General features: G+C 46.2%; 1 protein-coding gene across 1 annotated transcript in view; it reads left to right on the forward strand.

Annotated features, from left to right (window-relative positions):
• The window catches only part of loxhd1a (lipoxygenase homology PLAT domains 1a), a 287,997-nt gene that overhangs the window by 258,376 nt on the left and 5,685 nt on the right, over positions 1-23,936 (forward strand). The window contains exons 40-43 of the mRNA XM_041183529.1: positions 13,797-13,914; positions 17,035-17,212; positions 19,027-19,212; positions 21,063-21,233. Of these exons, the coding sequence (XP_041039463.1) occupies positions 13,797-13,914; positions 17,035-17,212; positions 19,027-19,212; positions 21,063-21,233 (653 nt within the window). The remainder of the gene's footprint in view (positions 1-13,796; positions 13,915-17,034; positions 17,213-19,026; positions 19,213-21,062; positions 21,234-23,936) is intronic.

Consider the following 23,936-nt stretch of genomic DNA (forward strand, 5'->3'; position numbering starts at 1 on the left):
GGCACCACCCCATGCCCATGCAAAAGATGCAACACCTGCCCCTTCACTTCCTCTCTCCTCACCGTCCAAGGGCCCAAACACTCCTTTCAAGTGAAGCAGCATTTCACTTGCATTTCCCCCAACTTAGTCTACTGCATTCGTTGCTCCCAATGTGGTCTCCTCTACATTGGAGAGACCAAACGTAAACTGGGCGACCGCTTTGCAGAACACCTGCGGTCTGTCCGCAAGAATGACCCAAACCTCCCTGTTGCTTGCCATTTTAACACTCCATCCTGCTCTCTTGCCCACATGTCTGTCCTTGGCTTGCTGCATTGTTCCAGTGAAGCCCAACGCAAACTGGAGGAACAACACCTCATCTTCCGACTAGGCACTTTACAGCCTTCCGGACTGAATATTGAATTCAACAACTTTAGGTCTTGAGCTCCCTCCCCCATCCCCACCCCCTTTCTGTTTCCCCCTTCCTTTTTTTTTCCAATAAATTATATAGATTTTTCTTTTCCCACCCATTTCCATTATTTTTAAATATTTTAAAATCTTTTATGCTCTCCCCACCCCCACTAGAGCTATACCTTGAGTGCCCTACCATCCATTCTTAATTAGCACATTTGTTTAGATAATATCACCAACTTTAACACCTATGTGTTCTTTTGTTCTATTGTTGTTGACATCTTTTGATGATCTGCTTCTGTCACTGCTTGTTTATCCCTACAACCAAACCAACCCCCTCCACCTCTCTCTCTCTCTCTCTCTCCGCCCCCCCCACACACCTTAAACCAGCTTATATTTCAACTCTTTCTTGGACTCGAACTCAAGTTCTGTCGAAGGGTCATGAGGACTCGAAACGTCAACTCTTCTCCGCCGATGCTGCCAGACCTGCTGGGTTTTTCCAAGAAATAGTTGGAGCTTGTCAGAAAGGTACAGTAATTATCATGGAGGATTTTAATCTACATGTAGATTAGCAAAATCAGATGGACAAAGGTGGCCTAGATGAGGAATTCATAGAATGCTATCAGAATAGTTTCTTAGAACAACATGTCCTGGCACCAATCAGAGAACGGGCTACAGTAGACCTGGTATTGTGCAACGAGATAGGACTAATTAATGACCTCATAGTGAAGGCACCCATAGGTAGCAGTGATCATAAAATGATTGAATTTTACATTCAGTTTGAGGGAAAGAAGAGTGGGTCTAAGACTAATATTTTAAACTTAAATAAGGGCAATTATGAGGGCATGAAAGCAGAACTAGCAGAAGTGACCTGGCAATTTAGGTTAAGGGATAGATCAATAGAGATGCACTGGCAGATATTTTATGGGGATATTTCAGAATACACAGAATAGATACATTCCAAAGAGAGAGAAAAATTCCAAGGGAATGATCCACCATCCGTCGTTAACTGAATAAATTAAAGATAGTATCTGACTTAAAGAAAAAACATAAAACTGTGCAAAGATGGGGTGGCAGACCAGAAGATTTGACAGAATATAAAAAGCAGCAAATAAATGACTAAAAGATTAAAAAGGAGGGAAAAATTAGAGTATGAGAGAAAGCTAGCTAGAAATATAAAGATAGATAATAAGAGTTTCTACTGATATTTAAAAAAGAAGAGTTAACAAAGTGAGCATTTGTCCTATAGAAATTGAGTCCGGGGAATTAATAATGGAAAATAAGGAGACGGCAGATGAATTGAACCAGTATTTTGAATCGGTCTTCACTCTGGAGGATTCAAGTAACATTCCAGCAGTAGCTCTAAATCGGGAATTGGGAGGGAGGGAGCAACTTAAGAAAATTACAATCACTAGGGAAGTGGTACTGAGCAAATTGTTGCAACTGCGGGTTGACAAGTCACCAGGTCCTGATGGATATCATCCTAGGCTCTTAAAAGAAGTGGCTAGTGAGATAATTGATGTGTTGGTTTTAGTTTTCCAAAATTCACTAGATTTGAAGAAGGTTCCATTAAATTGGAAAATAGCAAATGTAACTCCTTTATTCAAAAATGGAGGGAAACATAAAGTAGGAAACTATCAGCCAGTTAACCTAACGTCTGTCATAGGTAAATGTTATAAGCTATTATTAAAGGCATTATAGCAGGGCACTTAGATAAATTCAAGATAATCAGGCAGAGTCCTCATAGTTTTGTGAAAGGGAAATCACGTTTAACCAATTTATTAGAGTTCTTTGAAGAAGTAACTTGTGCTGTGGATAAAGGGAAAGCAATGGATGTACTGTACTTAGATTTTCAGAATGCATTTAATAAGGTGCCACATCAAAGGTTATTGCAGAAGGTAAAAGCTCATGGTGTAGGGGTAATGTATTAGCATGGCTAGAAGATTGGCTAGCCAACAGGAAACAGAGTAGGCAAAAATGGGTCATTTTCTGGTTGGCAAGATGTAACGATTGGTTTGCCACAGGGATCATTGCTGGGGCCTCAACTCTTTACAATTTATTTAAATGATTTGGATGAAGGGACTGAAAATATGGTTGTTAAATTTATTGATGACACAAAGATATGTAGGAAAATAAGTTGTGAAGAGGACATAAGGAGGCTACAAAGGGATAGGTTAAGTGAGCGGGCAAAGATCTGGCAAATGGAGTATCATGTGGGAAAGTATGAAATTTTGGCAGGAAGTAGCATATTATCTAAATGTTGAGAGATTGCAGAGCTCTGAGATGCAGAGGGATCTGGGTGCCCTAGTGCATGAATCGCAAAAGGTTCTGTGCAGGCAGAACAAGTAATTGGGAAAGCTAATAGAATGTTATAATTTATTGTGAAGGGAATTGAATGCAAGAGTAGGGAGGTTATGCTTCAGTTATACACGGCACCAGTGAGACCACACCTAGAGTATAGTACTTCTTATTTAAGGAAGGATGTAAATGCATTGGAAGCAGTTCAGAGAAGGTTTACTAGACTAATATCTGCAATGAGCGGGTTGCCTTATGTGGAAAGGCTGGACATATTAGGCTTGTGTCTGCTGGAGTTTAGAAGAGTAAGAGGCAAACTGAGTGAAACCTTTAAGATCCTGAGGGGTATTGACAGGGTGGGTGCGGAAAGGATGTTTCCTCTTGTGGAGAATCTGGAACTAGGGGTCACTGTTTAAAAATAAGGGGTCGCCCATTTAAGACAGAGATGAGGAGAAATTTTTTCTCTCAGATGGTCGTGAATCTTTGGAGCGATGGAGGCAGAATTTTTGAACATTTTTAAGGTAGAGGTGGATAGATTCTTGATAAGCAAAGGGGTGAAAGGTTATTGGGGCCAGGCAGGAATGTGGAGCTAAGATTAATATCAGATCAGCCTTGGTACTGAATGGCAGAGCAGGCTTGACGGACCGAGTGGCCTACTCCTGCTCCCAATCCGTGTGTTCATATTCTAGGCTGTCAGGACATTTTGTCCCCTCTTCTCAAGCAACCTGATCTTGACAATCTGGAGCACTAATAGCCTGCATTTGCATCTCCAACTCATCCTGATTTTTCCAGCACTAAATAAGCATTGGTGGTTATCTTTCAAAATTCTACAGATTCTGGAAAGGTTCCTGTGGACTGGATAGTAGTAAATGTAACCCCAATATTTAAGAAGGGAGGGAGAGAGAAAACGGAGAAGTACAGACCCGTTAGTTTGATGTCAGTAGTGGGGAAAGTGTTAGAATATATTATAAAGGGTGTGATAACTGGACACGTATAAAATAATGGTAGGAATGGGCAGAGTCAACATGGATTTATGAGAGGCTTTCAATAAGGAGTTTAGTAAAGAGTAATAGAGCACATGGGATTGCGGGTAATGTACTGGGATGGATTGGGAATGGGTTAACAGACTAAAAACGGAAGCCAGGATTTTCTGGCCTTGCCGCGGCAGGTCCCACCCGATGAACTAGCCAAAAGTCCATTGGCTTCAACGTCACTAGTAAACCCCGCCAGTGGTAGGACCAAAAGATCCCGCCAAGAGAGTAGGAATAAACAGGTCATTGTCAGTATTACTCATAGGATACCTCAAGGCCACAGATGTTCACAATCTATATCAATGATTTGGATGTGGGGACCGATTGTAACATTTCCAACCTTTTTGATGACATAAAACTAGGTGGGAATGTAAGTTCTGAGGGGGGTGAAAGGAGGCTTCAAGGGGATTTGGACAGACTAAAGTGACTGGGCAAGAACATGGCAGATGGAATATAGTGTGGATAAGTGTGAAGTTCTCCACTTTGGTAGAAAAAACAGAAAGGCAGAATATTTCTTAAATGTGAGAGGTTGGGCAGGGACCTGGATGTCCTTGTTCATAAGTCAATGAAAGCTAACATGCAGGTGCAGCAACCAATTAGCAAGGCAAATGGTATGTTGGTGTTAATTGCAAGAGGATTTGAGTACAGGATGCAAACATCTTGCTGCAGTTGTATAAAGCCTTGGTGAGACCACACCTGGAGTATTGTGTACAGTTTTGGTCTCCTTATCTAAGGAAAAATATACTTGCCAAAGAGGGAGTGCACCGGAGGTTCACCAGACTAATCGCTGGGATGACGGAACTATCTTATGAGGAGAGACTGAGGAAACTGTTGTCTAGAGTTTCAAAGAATGAGAGGTGATCTCATTGAAACATACAAGATTCTTACAGACTGTGCCAGGGTAGATTTGGATAAGATGTGTCTAGCACCGGGGGACACAGTCTCAGAATAAGGGGAAAGCCATTTAAGACTTAGATGAGGAGGAATTTCTTTACTCAGAGGGTGGTGAATCTTTGGAATTCTCTAACTCAGAGGGCTGTGGAGGCTCAGTCACTGAGAATGTTCAAGACAGAAATCAATAGGTTTCGGGATACTAATGGAGATAGTGGAGAAAAATTGCCTAAGAGGTGAATGTGTTTGAATAGTGGAGCAGGTTAAGCCGACTGGCCTACTAAGTTTCTAAGATGTGCCAGGATGGCTCTGGAGTATATTAGTGAAATAGGCCGGAATTTTCCAGCCCCGTTGGCGTCAGGTGTCATGGCGGGCAAGGGGGAAATATGGCGAGAAGGCCAAAATCAGTTTCATGCCGGCATGAAAGCGCAGTGGGGATCATCCAATGGTGAAGATGCTGGAGCCCGACTGCTACCGGACCCTGGAGGAACACACGCATCGCATGCTGGGGAGATTCTCATGGACGTAGCTCCGCCACAAAGTAGCTCATGGAAGGTGGAAGGTCTCCGTTGTTGTGTAGGATCTGCTTCGGAACATCATGGTCTTGGTCATGGGCTGCTGCGAATGATCAGCACCAGAGGGGGGCGGGGTGGGGAAGGTCCAGCTGTGAGTGGGAGAGGAAGGTCTAGGTTTAACTGGGGGAGGAAGGTATACCGGAGGGCTGGGGTTGGGAAGGGGGAGACGAAGGTTCCAGGGGGTGAGGTTGTGGGGGGGTGGAAAGAAGAAGTCTGAGGGTTGAGTTTGGGAGGGAGGAGGAGGGTGTCATAAGGAGAATGCGGCAAGTGGGGAGGTTGGAGTGGGGGGGAGGAAGGGGGGGGCGGAAGGTATAAGGGAAATAGTTTTGAGGGGGAAGGAGTTCACAGGGAGGAAGGAGTTCACAGGGAGGAAGGAGTCCATGGGAGGAAGGAGTTTGGGGCAAGGAAGGATTTCAGAAGGGGAAAGGAGTAAGGGTGGGGGAGGGAATAAGGGTGGAGGAGGGTGTAAGGTGGGGGGGTGTCCAGGTGAATGTGCAAGTGAGGTGTCTGTGGAGTCGATGACTGCTTCCTAGGGAGCGAACTGAAGGGTGCGGTAGGAGGTAGTGGTGAGTATGAGAGGCAGTACAGTGAGCCGGAAGGGTGGGAGGTGAGGGTGCGACAGTAGTGGTAGAAGGGTCAGCGAGGGTTGTTGGTGGGGACTAGGAGGCAGGCATAGGCCCTGGGGGTGGGGCTGAGGAGGTTGGGGATGTTAATGTGGATGGGGTGGGATTCTCAGGAAGGTCAGGAATGTGCACGTTCACCTGGAAATCCTGGAAAGAAAAGGGTTCTGGTTGGTAGGTGATGGTGGGGAGTGGAAGGTGATGCCAGGGGGACAGACAGTGATGGGAGAAAGGACATGGGTGACAGGGGGAGGGGAAAGGACGGGGGAGCTGAGAAGCAGTGTGACGACCACCATTTTTTTCAAATTGAAAGTGAGCGGAGCCCCGTGTTAGACGAGCACAGGTGCTGCATAGGAGTGGGATCAGTGGGTGGGTGGAGATGCAGGTCAGCTCAGATAGACAACTGAAAGAGAATCCCAGCAGGCAGCATTGAAAATGCTCAGGACAGTGAGATTAGTGTGATGGAGGAAGGATCTGCCTATGTGGGGGTGTGCTTGCACGAGGCTCTGAAAGGCCCTGCCACAAACAAACTTCACCCTCCGGAATCACTCGTGGTCCGGCTGCATGCAGCTGAACTGCTAGAAGAGGGGGTGGGGAATGCAGGAGGACAACTCGCGAAGCCTGAAAGGCACCATTACACATTATTCAGTGAAAGTGAACACATTTTCAGATTATAAAGTGACAGAATGTGTTCACCTGTGCAACCAACTGTGACCAGAAATTCTTATCTTTTCAAGGCCTACCACTTCTTCTAGGTGCTGCCCTGACATCCGCAGCAGGGTTGGAGACAGCCTGTGCAATGATTAGCCCTGTTGCCTCTGATAACTGGCGTGTGTCCTCTGGGGAGCTGAGGCCTTGGGGGCCCTGGCTTGTTTTGGCTGTCCTCCTGGGCCAGCTGCTCCCTCTGCAGTGACAGAGGGCAAGGTTGAGGGGGATCATAGACAAAGGAGACTCAGAGAGAGCAGACAGCCTCTGAGATTCCTGAGTGGATGACCCAGGGGTGTCCAACTGCCATTTCTCCTCCGTTCAGGTGCCTGAAGGCCCTGGCCTGAATCCTTGAGGGGAAGGCGCACCTGGAAGATCAATGTGCCCCATCTCCCTCTCGCGTTGCCACTGCAGGAATTCACCCATGGCTACCGCAATGGATGTGCAGGTCTGCGCACATCTCTGCGTTCTTCTGGACCAGGGTCTCCATGGCGTCAGCCATCCTCCCCACGGAGACCTTCATATGTGCACATGTGGGCACCACTTCATCAGCGAGCAGGCAGACGCACTCCTCCAACTCATGTGCCACTTTGTTGAGGGCTTCCAACAGCTGCCGTTCTCCCGCCTTCTACTAACTCTCCACGATGAGTTGGAAGGCTTGTCATCTGACTCAGACCTCACAGATGCCACTTTCCCTGCAATTTTCAAGTGCTGGGGAGCTTGGCTGAACCTGCCTCCTTGCTGCTGCGGACACATGTATGTGCGATGATCACTAGATTGTGAACATGAACCTGCTCTAGATCTAGGTTCCACCAAGGTGCGTGTCTCTGTGCTGGTGGAGGGTGTGGGGAAGCACTGTGATGGGTCTTCCAGGCTGCTTATTTCCAGCTCTTCACTGGAGGAGGTGTCCTCTTCACCAGAGGTGAGGACTCGGATGGAGCTGAGGGACTGGCTGGCTGAGGGTGTCAGTCGCTGGGCAAGGCTCAATGTGAACCGAAGTAGAGATAATTAGTGCATGGCAGCGGAGTCAAAAGCAGGAGAGAGAGCACTCACAGTTGTGTTGGATGATGGGTGTTCACTGCTGACCTCACTGTCACCACAGGCACAGTCCACATCCTCACCGGTCAGCCTGATGGCACGTTTCTCAAAGTGAGTGAGGGGCCTAATGTGGGCCACTCCACCCCCCCGAGTCTGGGACCTCTCCCTGCTGTCGTGAGCCAGCTTCTCCTGCATGAAAACAAATGGAGACAGTGTGAACAGGACACATGGCACAGCGTGGAATGTTTGTGTGGTGAGCGGAGACATGGACAAGATGAGGACGTGAACTCCAGAGGATATGAGCCTGCTGGGGATGTGAGGGTGTGTGTGAAAGTTAGTGATGTTGTCCCTTGAGGTGTGAGATCCCTGTGGAATGTGTGATGGGTTTGTAAGTGTGAGAGTTGAGAGTGATGAGGTGATTGACTTACCCTGGCGGAGCAGATGGGGTCATTCATCCTCTTCCTGAATGGATGGCTGACCTCCACTGTGCTGACTGCCACTGTCACCACCTCCCAGGCCGGATTGGTGACTCTGGTGGACCTGCTGTGGCCAGAGCAGGAGTAGAGGACATCACAGTGGCCTTCCACTGTGTCCAGGAGGCGCCCCAGGGAGATGTCACTAAATTTGGGGGCTGCTGTCTTCTTTGCTTTCAGGGTCATCTGTCACCTTGAGCAATCCTGGCCTGAAGACATGAAAAAGGCTCCTCTCTGATGTTGTTTAAATATGGCACCCAGAGCGAGGAAGCGCTGAGGTCACTGTGTGACAGGCAAATCCGAGCCCATCTGCCAGTGATCCTGCTTGTTCCCCATGAATGCATAATTAATCAGGTGGGACACGCCGGGATTGGACGATACAGCGTGGAAAGCTCCATTGTGGCTGGCGGGTAAAATGTCCATTTCCCACTCACTACCGCACTTGGTACAAATCTGGGCCGATTCCGCCCATAGACTCTGTCAGGATGCCCCAGAACACAATGGGTTGAAATGACGTTTATCTGTGCCTATGTTTCTGTGATTTTATTATCTGTTAATGTCAGTTTGTTGGAGATACGTGTCTGCACTGGTACAGTTCTTGCACCTTCACATGCACAACTTGCCCTGTCTTTGGGGATCTCCAGCACCACTCATGGAATAGCATGAACAGCATGGAGTTGGACAACTGAGTCCAGTGGCTTTTCCTTGAAGAGGTGTTGTCCAGCCTCCCCTCTAGCACCATCACACCTTTATCAATTCTCTTCTCAAAAGTTCACACCCCATGTATGCTGGACTCCCAACAAGAGTGCAACCAAGATAGAGGGAGTTTGCTGGTCAGATGCAACTGTAGGCAAAAGCTGTAGTGTAGACAAAAGGTGGCAATAGAACTTGAAAGGCAGAAGAGCCTAAAGACGGCTGGTCTATCACCTGATAGGCCTCAGCAGGTCCAAGGAAGACACAGGTGATTGAGTGTAGGCCAAATATGAGAGAGACCATAAGACCATAAGACATAGGAGCAGAAATTAGGCCATTCGGCCCATTGAGTCTGCTCCACCATTCAATCATGGCTGATAAGTTTCTCAACCCCATTCTCCTGCCTTCTCCCTATAACCTTTGATCCCCTTACCAATCAAGAACCTATCTATATATATATATATATATATATATATATATAAAAACAAAAAATTCCGGATGCTGGAAATCCAAAACAAAAACAGAATTACCTGGAAAAACTCAGCAGGTCTGGCAGCATCGGCGGAGAAGAAAAGAGTTGACGTTTCGAGTCCTCATGACCCTTCAACAGCACTGAATGAATATTAGGAGAGGGGTGAAATATAAGCTGGTTTAAGGTGGGGGGGTGGGGGGAGAGAAGTTGGCGGGGTGGTGTGGTTGTAGGGACAAGCAAGCAGTGATAGGAGCAGATAATCAAAAGATGTCACAGTCAAAAGAACAAAGAGGTGTTGAAGATGGTGATATTATCTAAACAAATGTGCTAATTAAGAATGGATGGCAGGGCACTCAACATACAGCTCTAGTGGGGGAGGGGTGGAAAGACTAGCAGGGCATAAAAGATTTAAAAATAATGGAAATAGGTGGGAAAAGAAAAATCTATATAAATTATTGGAAAAAACAAAAGGAAGGGGGAAGAAACAGAAAGGGGGTGGGGATGGAGGAGGGAGCTCAAGATCTAAAGTTGCTGAATTCAATATTCAGTCCGGAAGGCTGTAAAGTGCCTAGTCGGAAGATGAGGTGCTGTTCCTTCAGTTTGCATTGGGCTTCACTGGAACAATGCAGCAAGCCAAGGACAGACATGTGGGCAAGAGAGCAGGGTGGAGTGTTAAAATGGCAAGTGACAGGGAGGTTTGGGTCATTCTTGCGGACAGACCACAGGTGTTCTGCAAAGCGGTCACCCAGTTTACGTTTGGTCTCTCCAATATAGAGGAGACCACATTGGGAGCAACGAATGCAGTAGACTAAGTTGGGGGAAATGCAAGTGAAATGTTGCTTCACTTGAAAGGAGTGTTTCCTTGGACGGTGAGGAAAGAGGAAGTGAAGGGGCAGATGTTGCATCTTTTACATGGTCATGGTGATGTGCCATAGGTGGGGGTTGAGGAGTAGGGGGTGATGGAGGAGTGGACCAGGGTGTCCCAGAGGGAACGATCCCTACGGAATGTCGCCAGGGGGGTGAAGGGAAGATGTGTTTGGTGGTGGCATCATGCTGGAGTTGGCAGAATTGGCGGAGGATGATCCTTTGAATGCAGAGGCTGGTGGGGTGATAAGGGAGGACAAGGGGGACCCTATCATGTTTCTGGGAGGGAGGAGAAGGTGTGAGGGCGGATGCACTCTCCTAATATTCACTCAGTTCTGTTGAAGAACCTAGCTATCTCCGCCTTAAATACATTCAATGACCTGGCCTCCACAGATCTTCCATGGCAATGAATTCCATAGATTCACCACTCTCTGGCTAAAGAAGTTTCTCCTCATCTCTGTTCTAAAAGGTCTTCCCTTTACTCTGAGGCTGTATCCTCAGGTCCTAGTCTCTCCTACTAATGGAAACATCTTCCCCACATCTACTCTATCCAGGTCTTTCAGTATTCTGTAAGTTTCAATCAGATCCCCCCTCATCCTTCTAAACTTCATCGAGTATAGAACGTTCCTCATATGCTAAGCCTTTGATTCCTGGGATCACTCTCGTGAACGTCCCCTAGACCCTCTCCAGGGCCAGCACATCCTTCCTGAGATACGGGGCCCAAAATTGCTCACAATATTCTAAATGTGGTCTGGCCAGAGCCTTATAAAGCACTCAGTAGCACATCCCTGCTTTTATATTCTAGTCCTCTCAAAATAAATGCCAACATTGCATTTGCCTTCCTACCGACTCAACCTGCAAGTTAACCTTAAGAGAATCCTGGACTAGGACTCCCAAGTCCCTTTGCACTCCAGACTTCTGAATTCTCTCCCCATTTAGAAAATAGTTTATGCCTCTATTCTTCCTACCAAACTGCATGACCTTACACTTGCCAATGTTGTAATCCATCTGCCACTTCTTTGCCCATTCTCCTAACCTGTCCAAATCTTTCTGCAGCCTCCCCACCTCCTCAATACTACCTGTCCCTCCACCTATCTTTGTATCATCTGCAAACTTAGCCAGGATGCCCTCAGTTCCTTCATCTAGATCATTAATGTATAAAGTGAAAAGTTGTGGTCCCAACACTGACCCCTGCGGAACTCCACTAGTCACCGGCCACCATCCTGAGAAGGACCCCCTTATTCCCACTCTCTGCCTCCTGCCAGACAGCCAATCTTCTATCCATGCTAGTACCTTGCCTCTAACACCATGGGCTCTTATCTTACTGAGCAGCCTCCTGTGCGGCACCTTGTCAAAGGCCTTCTGGAAGTCCAAGTAGGTAACATCCATTGGCTCTCCTTTGTCTAACCTACTCGTTACCTCCTCAAAGAATTCTAACAGATTTGTCAGGCATGACCTCCCCTTGATGAACCCGTGCTGACTTTGCCTGATTTTACCATACACTTCCAAGTATTCTGAAATCTCATCCTTAATAATGGACTCTAAAATCTTACCAACGACCGAGGTCAGGCTAATCGGCCTGTAATTTCCTGTCTTTTGCCTCACTCCCTTCTTAAACAGAAGGGTTACATTAGCGATTTTCCAGTCCTCTGGGACCCTCCCTGACTCCAGTGATTCCTGAAAGATCACCTCTAACGCCTCCACTATCTCTTTAGCTATCTCCTTCAGAACTCTCCAGGTGATTTATCCACCTTCAGACCTTCCAGTTTTCCTAGCACCTTCTCCTTGGTAATGACCACCATACTCACCTCTGTCCCATGACTCTCTTGAACTTTGGGGATGTCACTCGTGTCTTCCACTGTGAAGACTGACGCAAAGTACCTATACAGTTCCTCCACCATTTCTTTGTTCCCCACTACTACTTCTCCAGCGTCATTTTCCAGCGGCCCAATGTCCACTTTTGCCTCTCTTTTATCCTTTATATATCTAAAAAAACTCTTGTAATCTTCTTTTATATTACTGGCTAGTTTACCCTCATAGTTAATCTTCTCCCTCCCTATTTCTTTTTTAGTTGTCCTCTTTTGGTCTTTGTAGACTTCCCAATCCCCTGGTTTCCCACTGCTCTTCGCCGCATTGTATGCTTTCTCTTTAGCTTTTACGCTGTCCTTGACATCCCTTGTCAGCCATGGTTGCCTCTTCCTCCCTTTAGTATGCTTCTTTTTCCTAGGGATGAATTTTTGCTATGTCTCCCAAATTACTCCCAGAAACTCCTGCCATTGCTGTTCCACTGACTTTCCAGCTAGGCTCATCTCCCAGTCAATTCTGGCCAGCTCCTCCCTCATGCCTCTGTAGTTGCCTTTATTCAACTGTAATACCATTACATCTGATTCCAGCTTCTTCCTCTCACACTGCAGGGTAAATTCTATCATATTATGGTCACTTCCTCCTAAGGGTTCTTCACCTTAAGCTCCCTTATCAAATCTGCCTCATTACACATCACTAAATCTAGAATTGCCTGTTCCCTAGTGGGCTCCACCACAAGCTGCTCCAAAAAGCCATCTCATAGACATTCCACAAATTCCTTTTCTTGGGATCCACTACCAACCTGATTTTCCCAGTCTACCTGCATATTGAAATCCCTCATGATCACTATAACCTTGCCTTTCTTACACGCCTTTTCTATCTCCTGGTGTATCTTGTGCCCCACATCCTGACTACTGTTTGGAGGCCTGTACATAACTCCCATTATGGTTTTTTTACTTTTGCGGTTCCTCAACTCTACCCACACAGATTGTACATCATCTGACCCTACATCATTTCTTGCTATCGATTTAATTTCATTTCTTACTAACAAAGCAACCCCATCCACTCTGCCAATCTGCCTATCTTTTCGATAGGATGTATATCCTTGGATATTTAGCTCACAATTCTAATCCCCTTGCAGCCATGTCTCCGTAATGTCCACCACATCATACCTGCCAATTTCAATCTGCGCCACAAGCTCTTTTACCTTATTTTGTATGCTGCGTGCATTCAGATACAACACCTTCAGTCCTGTATTTCCCGTCCCCTTTCTCATTGTCAATCCTTTATCTGATGTGCTTGAAGTTAGATTCCTAGCCCTTTCCTAGCCCTGTCCTATTTTGTGTTCTGGAGACTTAAAAGCCTCTCCTAGGCTCTCCTTTCTTTTCAGTTTTTTCATAATTTTCCATGAAGTTGAATCCACTCCCCCACACACTAACATGCTGCTTTGTTTCCCATTAGTCATATTTCTAGAGCAGACTTCTGCTCAGCCCTCTTCCCCTCTTTGCTGTACATTGTTGGCATTTGCACAGCTATCCCAGTCTACCACCACCTTTATCGAAGTGTTTTCAGGGAGTGGCAGCATGGAAATGGGGTGAGAGGCTGAGCTCTGCCCTCTCAAGCCTCCATGGAAGTTATATATGGTAGTTGGGAAAGGGGGGATCAGTGGCTATCCCAGCAGGAGAGTGAGTAACAATGTTGTGGATAGGGCAGGGAGGTATCAGCAGGCCTCTCCGCTCCATTTTCCTGTCATTTCTACTGCTATCCCACTGGATTTTGGGCAGGAGTGTTCAGCCCCAGATCTCAGGAGACATCCTCCTGCCACATCCAGATGAAAGATTATCTTCTAGCCAACTTCAATAGCTCATGTCAGTGCGATTATTAATCCTTGTTGTTATTATTGTTGCTTCTTTTATTGATCCGTGATGCATGATGCTTTTACTTTCCAGATTTGAAAGAGGCCAAGAGGACACCTTCAACCTGGTGCTTGCCGATATTGCTCCCCTCAGGAAAATGAGGATTCGCACTGACACCAAAGGATGTCGTCCTGACTGGTTCTTGGATAAGGTAATGCTGAGGTCACAATTTTAGTCCAGAACTGAAGAGAAGGCAGCAGGAAAGGAAGGTGGGATCATGCTGGGAATTGATAGGGGATTATAAAGAGATGTTATTTCCTCTGGTGGACAAATTCCAATCAAGTGGGCATAAGCTTAAAATTGCAGCTAGGCTATTCAGGGAAGAGGTCAGAAAGCACTTCTTCGCCCAAAGTGTAGTGAAGACCTAGAACTCCAGCTGTTGAGGTCAGTTGAAATTTTCAAAACAGATTGTTAGATTTTTTGTTAGGCAAAGGTATTAAGGGTTGCCAAAGTGGGTAGATGGAGTAAGATAATGATTATCCATGATCTAATTGAATGGGAAAACAGGGCTGATCGGCCTACTCCTGTTCCTGTGCTCTCATGGCTTGATCACATGGTCACAATCACAGTAGATGACTTTGTTGACTTTGACCAGGGTGCTATGAGCTCAGTGGACAACGCATTTGAACAGGGGATTTTGGGATAGATTTCATAGGGCTGGAGGGAGACAATGCCTTTGAAGTCCTTGCAGAGTGAGTGTCTGGGGGAGGTGATCAGATAATTCTGGAGGAAAGAGTGGGTCAAGGGGGCATTTCCGAGGATGGATTGATGACCAACAGTTTTCATTTCAGTGACTTGCAGATTTGAAAGTTAGTTTGCTGAGTGCAATATGGGTCGATGTCTGGTGATACCATGCTCAGTGTGATGAAGTGTAGCAAGAGCGGATGGGTGGGTAATGTTTAATGTAACCTTTACAATTTACTGTAACTTTTCCAAAACATTTTCATTATGGATCGAGAAGGTCCAGGTTTGATCCATTTGATCTCAGCCGCAGCAGCAGTTGGAGTCCTGCAATTCCAGTACATTGGTTTAGGCAAGGAAATCTCAGCCAGGTATTCATTCTAATCAAACTCAGGAAGTTAACAACCATGCATGTCAAATGGGGAAAGGATTGCGTGCAGCCTGCTGACAGTCATTGCCAAACCTCATAGACAAACAATAGTGACTTGGACAAGATAACTGCAGGATACTCTGTACTTGTTGAACTGTATCACAACATGAGTTTGTAAACCATTTCCAGACAAGAAAGAACTTCTTTCCTGAAATTACGCTGTGGCGCAGTGCTGAGGCACCCTGAACATTGTGAAGAGGGCTGTTCCCTCTGTGTGTGCTTGGACAATGACACAGACCAATAAAACAAGAAGGGCATCACTGCTAAGCCTAATCCTGACCATCAGGTTTTTTTTAATAAGTTTTCAAAGGCAGCTGAGCAAGACTAAATATTACAGAGAATTGATTGAATGACTCCCTCTGATGGTAAAGAGAAGAAATCATGGAACATCCGATATGATCCAAAGTTAGATGAGAAGTAATTGCAAGCAAGTGATTGGAAAAGATTGAATGGACATTGTTTCACGTGTGAGAACAGCTGTAATTCTTTATTGTGTACTCAGTGAGAGCTTTTATAAAAAAAATGACCTAAGGTGTCTGCCCCCAGAAGCAGCGTGCCTCATGGCAGAGTCATATGACTATGGCAAGTCAGTAGTCAGTACAGCATTGCATTTCCAAAACCCAAACAGATATAGTCAAAGTCATAGAGAGATTTGGAAACAAGAATCTTGTCAAGAGTTTTATGGAGCTTGGTCAGAGCAGGAACGATAGATATATAGGTCTTTGTGTGGATGAGGACATAAACTATGGATGCTGGACTCACTAAAGTTTTCATTAGTTGGCAGTAGGGAGACTTACAAGGACAACCTAGTCCTAAAAGTGATAATGCTGAGGATTAAGGCTTCATCATTGATAAGGAAAGTTTGTAGTTCAAGCGACCAATGTCCTGGAGGTTAAAAAAAATATTGTTTTGGGACTGGCTGAATGTGGGATACAAACTGAATGCTGGAGGCCTGTTATGGAGTTGGACTGAAGACAATAAGGTGCAGTTTGGAGGCAAAATGGATGGGTTTGGTTTTACTGTTGCTGAGCTGAAAGGATTTTTTACATTTCCCGTTTAATGTGAAAAAGTTTAACAATGGCCGTGTCACTGGAGAGGTGGAGTGGGTACAGTTTAAAACCATGTGGAAGTTGACACAAAGGATAGGATCTTACAACTTTAGAGATTCTTGGGCTTCAGGACCGTATGCAGGTCCTGGTCTCTGTGTCCAGTCCGCCTGCACAATCTACCTGAAAGTGACCAATTGAGAGGCCACCTCTGGAAACCCCATCCAATTAGGAATTGAGGGCAGGCTCTGCAGGGCTCCTCCAGATGGAGTTGCCCTTTGACAAATTTTAAAATTAGTAAAAATTAAGTGTAGCCACAATTGCATGACTATGACAGTGGAGGGGGAACTCACATTACAGGATGGTTTCTATAGCCATGTCTCTCTGGCAGCCACAGCTCCAGGAGGTGGGGGGAAGCAATTAAAGGAACTCTCACACTAGCCATCTGCCAGGCTTTGGGCCTCAGCAGCAGGGGGGCCCATCCCCCATCAGGAAGATCCTAGCGGCATGACCATTCTGCTCCTATTTGCCATTCTGATCCCATCCCTAGCAAGATCAGTCTGAGGCAGGAACGTGTCCGGTGGACAACCTAAAGCTCAACTTTCACAAATTCCTTTCGCTCCTGCCTCCAAAGTCACCTCAGCATGGCTGACAAGATTCTGCCAAGGGGGCCAATGGGTAAAATACTTAAATAATTAACTTGAAGGGGCTAACAATGGAGTCCTGCAACATATTGGAAGTGACAACTTCGGCACATTGACACAGCTCAGTGCAGACTTGATGGGCCGAAGGGCCTCTTCTGCACTGTGTGATTCTGTGAGGTGTAAATGGAATCACAATGTAGCAGGAAAGGACTTTAAGAGTTGAAAAGATTGGAATAATTAGCAGTAAACAAGGCAGCAGAGAATTTCAGAGAGGCAGAGTGTCCATTTTTCTAAGGGTATGAGTCCATTGCTGACCTTTCTTGGAGTAGTGGAGGAATGGAAATTGGATTGCAGGAACTTGACCTGGGAGTGGTGAGAAGAGAGTGCATAGTTAAGTAATGATAATGTTTTCAAGGAATTTGGAAGGGTTTTTCTCAGTTCAGATGCAAGGATTCTTTTCCTTCTTTTAGGTTATCATGCTGAACCAGTCCACCAAGGAAGTGACCATATTTACCTACAATGACTGGCTCTCGAAAACACGGGGCACCAAGAGGTCAACCATCTGTGAGCTGGCAGCGGTGATCGACGATGAGGAGATGATGGAGAAAACAACCTACATCATCACTGTTAAAACCAGTGACATTTCAGGTTGGTAAGAGTACAGTCTGCTGGGTTTCAGTAAACTCAGTACAAAACGTCTGGTAGTCACCAATGGCAGCTCAATTTTTATCATCGGGTGAAGGAAATTGGAAGATACCAGGCAGGATTTTGCGGCCCAATTGAAGTCAATGGACTTTTGGCTGGCTTGCTGCGTCCACTGCGGTGAGACCCACTGCGCCAGGGCCAGAAATCCCAGCTCGGAGATCTGTCATACGTATGTAAATCACCTGGACTCTTCAATAAAATTCCAGCCTGAACTCATTCCTGGATGTCTGTATAAGACATGTAAAGTTGCAATTCAGAGGTTAGGACTCAAGTCCCATCTTGGCAAGCGATAAGGTTGAAGTCAATAAAATGTAGAGCTTTCCTCTCACACTGCCCCCCACTTCACTGCAAAGTTCTTGGTACACTGGAGCAGGGTATTCCCACCAAAAGACTCCATTCTTCTGCCTCTTTACTGTGCAACTGCAGGTCTCTAAACCCTTGCCTGCTTCTGTTGGCGCACACCTCCCCTCCCCACTCCCTCCAGTCACTATGACATGCCAATCTAAGCTCCACTGTCGACTCAGTTGGATAACATTTTGAAAAGTTTGATGTCACCTCCAGCAGAGAACACAGCAAAAAAAAAAGCCAAAAAAAGGTCAAAAATGAAGAAACCAGTGAATTACCTGAGAGAAGCTGATGATTCCATCAAATAATCCTGGAAATGGCACCTTCCCAACCGTTTCCATCTGTGAATTGTGTGCCTTTTGTAGGGCTGATGAACAAGATGCTAGAGCTGTTGAAAATTATATCTGGGTCTTTAAACAAATGCAGAACCCTCATTTGCATGTATTAAGCTAGCGTGTCCTCATTTCATTTTGACACTGACCTTTTAAAAATCACTTCCCCCCACCCCCTCCCCACCCCTCTGTTGTCACTGCCCGGGACTTTCCCACAAAAAGGCTGGAATTTTACAGCAACCATTGGGGCGGGGAAGGGGCCGTAAAATGAGGTGATAATTCTAAACTCCATTGACTATGTCAGGACCGTAAAATCCCACTAGCATAAAGTTCAGCCCAAGGTAGCTGACTTGAGTCATCTATCAGACTGACAACATGAATCTGCATCACCTCTGCTTCATGGTGCTGCACATTGCAGCATTTAAGCAAGCTGCTTGCTGGGCAACTCTTTCCAGGGAAAGCCTGTCAAATTTCCTTCTTATTAAGTGAGAGAGAGGAGCTGAGGAACCCTGCAGCTTTGCCTTGCTCAATTATGTTGCACGTACTTGGAATGGGAGGGCTGGGATTCCTATGTGCTGAATGACCTTATATGCAAAGGTGGATTCTTGACTTTTTTTTGTTCGTTTACGAATATTTCATAATATATAATTTCATACAAAATATTTTCGTAAAGTCATATCTCAGTTGTAAAAGTCACAGAATCACAGAATTGTCACAGTGCAGAAGGAGGCCATTCAGCCCATCATGTCTGCACTGGTTCTCCTAATGAGCAATTCACCTAGTGGCATTCCCGATCCTTCTCCCCATTACCCTGAACATTCTTCTTCTTCAGGTAACAGCCTAGTTCCCTTTTGAATGCTTCAGTTGAACCTGCCTCCACCACACTCTCAGGCAGTGCATTCCAGGCCTTACCCACTCGTTGCGTGAAAAGGTTTTTCCTCCTGTCGCTTTTGCTTCTTTTGCCAATTAGTTTAAATCTGTGGCACACAGTCTTCATCCCACAGCAAGGGACTGTTCTGTATATACTCAGTTAACAGGCAGAGGGTGTATTTACACTATGTTGCTCTTTGTTGAACCCAGGGGCTGGAACTGATGCCAACGTATCCCTCATCATCTTCGGAGAGCATGGTGACACTGGCACCCTAGCACTGAAGCAGTCTAACAATTCCAACAAGTTTGAACGGAAATCTGTAGACATTTTCAAGTTCATGGATATGTTGAGCCTGGGAGATCTGGCTAAGGTCCGAGTATGGCATGACAACAAGGGTATGTTTAATGCTGTGGATGCAATGAAAAACCTGTTCATAAATTTACTTCTTATTGATTTTCTCCTTTATTTCTTCACAAATTTGGCTTTCCTGTTGCTCTCTATGCCAGGAAAGTAGGAACAACTGTTGGTGAGACTTTCCGAGGCCATGTACTGACAAAAGGGCCTCGCCTGATTCGGGCAACTTATCAGAAAATCCCGGTGCAGTTGCCCTGACTCTTGGATGGGAAAGTGGGAGCCTATGTATGTGCAATTTTCCAGGAGGTGCCAACCTCCCAGAAAGCAGTGATAATTTTCCTGAGGAGCCTCCCCTTCCTCTCTACCGATTTAACCTTTTTAAGTCTCCATCTCCAATGGCAAAATTCTTAGCTCAGCAGGCGGGCACACGCCCAGCCAACTCGAGTGTAAAATGATGCTCATTGACGTTGAGCGAGTGTCCCGGTGTCAACACGCAGTCGCGCGTTATTTAGTTCGGCGGGCACACACCAGAGTTGACAGTGCGCCCTCTGACAATTGGAAGGCCTGTTAAGGCCCTTAAAGGATCAATTAAATAGAATTTTTGGCTGCCCATCCAACTTTACGGTTGGCGGGCAGGTGAAAAGGCCGAGCAACCTTTTGCACTTTTTAGGAAACCTCATCCATGGGCGGATGAGATTTCCTGAAGCAAATAAAAATAAAGTAAAAAATTTAAAATTTAATTCATAACAGGTCCCTGCTCATGTGACAGAGTCACATGAGGGGACATGGTTTATAACATTTTTAATTTCTGTATTTTTTTTTTTTAAACTTTTCATCTCCCTGAGGCAGCTCTGTGTCTCAGGGAGATTATGAAGCGCTCACTTGCATGCATGCGTGAAGTTCGCACTCGCCCCACTCACCCCACTCGCCCCACTCACCCTCCTACCCCTGCCCGCCCACACAGGCAGCGCTGTTGTTTGTGTTTCATGCTGGGTGGGCTTATTTGGCCCGCCCAGCGTGAAATCACCTTCCAACCTCGATCACAGGCAACAGTTGTCTTCCCAACTACCCGCACCCACCCCCTCTGAGCCCACCCGACAAGGACAAAATTCTGCCCCTAGTCTTCATCATTGAGTCAAATCACTGGGGGTATCTCCTGGTGCTGCAGCATTACCTGAGTTTCCTCCTATGTGGCAGTGGGTTTCCTTTGGATTTACGTACTTGGTAAGCCCTGAACCCACCTCCCCCGCTCCCACACCCCAAATCACAGATGCTACCGCCAGTGTCATGGCCATGAAGAGCCCTGGGATGACTCACCTCTGCTTTCTCTTGCTCCCCTGCTCCCTTGAAGTCCACAAAAGAGGTTAAGAACTCACCTCATGTGGTGAATAGTGACCACATTTCTCGTCAGACACACTTTGCCTTTACAGGATTGGAGTTGTGCCATATTTTGTGGTCTTGTTATTTTTTCTGATTAAGCAGTATAGGCTAACATACAGACTGCTAACGGCCAACATGTATAATATTTGCATTATAATTAAGAACAAATGTTCCAATATATAAATCCAATTTATAGCCTTCTGTTTTTCCTCAACATTTTACCTACTTTAGAGCTCAATGGATCCAATTACCTTGCACAACCTCTCTAACGTCCTTGGCCTGGGGAGAGCACCAGGGGATTGAACATAGGTTCTCCATTTCCCAGCCTTATATCCCCAGAGTCTTCCTCATTCTCCACCAAAATCAGCCATTGCTAAATGCAAGTTTTACCTGTTGAGATGTGAGCTTCCCCGGATACCTACGGCAAGGATGAGATTGGCAGGGCAAGAAAATGCTGAGCAGCCAATGCTGCTTGATCTATTAATAATTCAAAACATTTTCCATCCTACAGGACCAGGAGCTGGCTGGCACTTGGAATATATTGAGGTAAAGGATGAAGCCATGGAGGAAACCTTCCGATTCCCCTGTGACCGCTGGCTTGCCAAGAGTGAGGACGACGGGCAAATCATTCGTGAACTCCCCTGTGCCAATAATGACATTTTGGATCTTTCAGACCGCACACGTAGGTTTGAGTTACGGGCATCGCATATTCACCTTCTCGAAACCTTTTTAGATACAATGAAATGATGCAATACTGTGTGCCAAAGTTCATTGGAACACCTATAACCAGCATAATTTCATTGCCAAATTTTTATCTTCTGTCGTATAGCTCCCACCCATGTCTCTGTTGGATAAATAGATGGTAAGGTGAGTTGCTGACCAGAAGTTCCAGCTCAAGCCCACTCTGTGCTGAGCTGCTGTTGTTGGCATCAATGTGGCTTGTGGGTCTGGTTAAATGGGTTTCAATCTGTCTCACTGCCATCCTCAGTCTCACATTTAACATTTGCCCAATGTTAACAGACCTGCTGCTAATTAATTGCATTTGTCAGGTGAGGCCTCGATGACGGTACATGAGGAGAGAGTGCACCGTGCTCCCTTGGACGCAAAGGGCACCTGGGCAGAAATATATGCCCTTACATAAACCTTAAACAAAAACACCCAATGTAGATTATAGTAACAACAGTCATTTGTAAACGCGGGCTAGGATATTCTTTTCAGGAGCAGTGTTCCAGCAAGGGCGAGACTTGCATCCACCTCTCCAACACTGGGGCAACCATGCCACAGTTTGCTAAGTCAGGACAAGGCTCCTGCCAATGCCTGGTCATAACTATCCTGGCAGTGGTGTAACAGGACTGGTAGTGCAGCTCCAGGAGAGACAGTTGGACATTTAAAGAGGCAGAAGAGCCTCAGAGACAGATGGAGTTGCAACTTTGTTGGCACCAGCAGAGACTGAGGCCTACACAGTTAAATCATTGGGGCCTAGCCTGGGGGAGGGGGGTGTGGTAGAGGGATGGCATAGAGGCCAATATGGGGCTCTTTCTATCCTTTCGGGGACCTCAGTATCATTACTGTTGCTTACAGGAGCCTCCTGATACTTCCCAGATGGCAGCCCTTGGAAGCAGCAGTAACATGAATGGACAAGATCTGTCAAGGACCTATGTCACACACTCCCTGTCTCAATTTGCATAAGCCAGACAAGGAGAGAGCAGGCATGGATGGTGTTGCTAGGGGCAGAGGAAGGATACCAAAGGTTGGGCGGTGAGGTGGCAGTAGGTTGCACCACACAAATTTTCCCTCATTTACTGATATTATTCCACTCAATTTCAGGTGGGATCATGAGCAAAAGCCCAGCCCTGTGTCCTTAAATAAACTAGTGACCCTATGAGGTCAGATTTCCCTGACCCACAGGGTCCATTTATTAGCATCAAAATGTCTGATACAGTTTTAATGTTAAGGAAGAGCTGGCCAGACAGTCATCTATTTGCCAACACTGAAAGATTTAAAAAAACAGAACTTTAATTCCGCAATGGATACAGGAATAGGTGGACACATGGGATTAATCCAGGTAGTCTGCTGACACTCACCATCCAAGGTTAGTAGGTGAATAATAACTGCTTGTCTGAGGTAACCATAGAACCCTATTCCAGCAAGGGAGTCAACATGTTAAGGAAAGGAGGGGTTGGGAAAAGATGGGAGAGAACAATCCCAAGTCGGGATAATAAACAGGTCCTATTTGCCTGCACCCACCAGAAACTGAATTGAGAATGCCCAAAATCATTTTAGATGGAAAAGACACTCACCCTATTGGTCTGCACTGAATCCATCCTACAAATGAGAGAAATACAGAAAGGAGTGTATCCGCCTGAATCAAAGGAATCACTGGTCATGCAAAATAGTTTGATTCCTCAGAATTCTATTCAAAAGATTGAATAGAAAATTATCCCTTTCTGTGAAAATTAATATTCTTTACCAAATCATTCTGTAGTTCATTGAAGGCCATTGACTGGAGGAAATGGGTGATGCGCTCCTACTACATTGGGCGGAGCTGTTGTTTTACCCACCGCCCCCAATGGTGGGTTTTCACACCGTATCGTCCCAAACCAGCCACATTAGGTATGGATTCCCGGGAAACACGCCGTTTCCATGGTGCACGGGCTCTCATTCGCCAGCCCGCCATTACCTTGCCGCTTCATCAAGCTGAGCACCATATTTAAAGTCCAAACATCTCAGTACCTCCAGCCCACAACTCCTGCAGGGAAGATGTCCACAGAAAGCAAAAAGACTGCAGCCCCCAGGTTTAGTGATGCTTCACTGGAACATCTTTTGCATGCCAAGGAGGCCTGCCGTGATGTCCTCTACCTTGCTCTGCCGGCAGGACGATATGACCAGCGGTTTGACCAAGCAGCCTTGGGAGGCAGTGGCAGTGGTGATCAGTGCCAATGCTGCACAGAGGAGGTTGGCCAGATAGAGGATGAATGATCTCATCCGTGGCAAACGTCTCATCACTCTAAACTCACACACTAAAGCCCATCACACATTCACTGGCATCCCACTCACTGTCAGCTCAAGGGACATCAACACCCATTCTCATACACACATACACCCTCACATCTCCATCTGGCCTCATCTCCCCTGGAGACTGCATCCTTGGCCCTCACCATCTTGAGGCCACTTGCACAGATCAACATGTGCCCCCACACACAACCTGGGATACCCTCCTTCCCCAGTGTAGCCCTCACCCAGCAGTCTCTTCCCTTGCCTGAGGCCACTTCACCCCCTTCCCCAAGCAAGAGCTTGCTCTGCAGCCATTGAAAAGCCACCCACATATGGCTGATCTGGTAGGTAGAAACCTGCCCGTGAGCTCCCCTCAAAGGGATGTGATGCT

Source organism: Carcharodon carcharias, chromosome 1 (genome assembly GCF_017639515.1).
Source record: "Carcharodon carcharias isolate sCarCar2 chromosome 1, sCarCar2.pri, whole genome shotgun sequence".
Taxonomy (NCBI): domain Eukaryota; kingdom Metazoa; phylum Chordata; class Chondrichthyes; order Lamniformes; family Lamnidae; genus Carcharodon; species Carcharodon carcharias.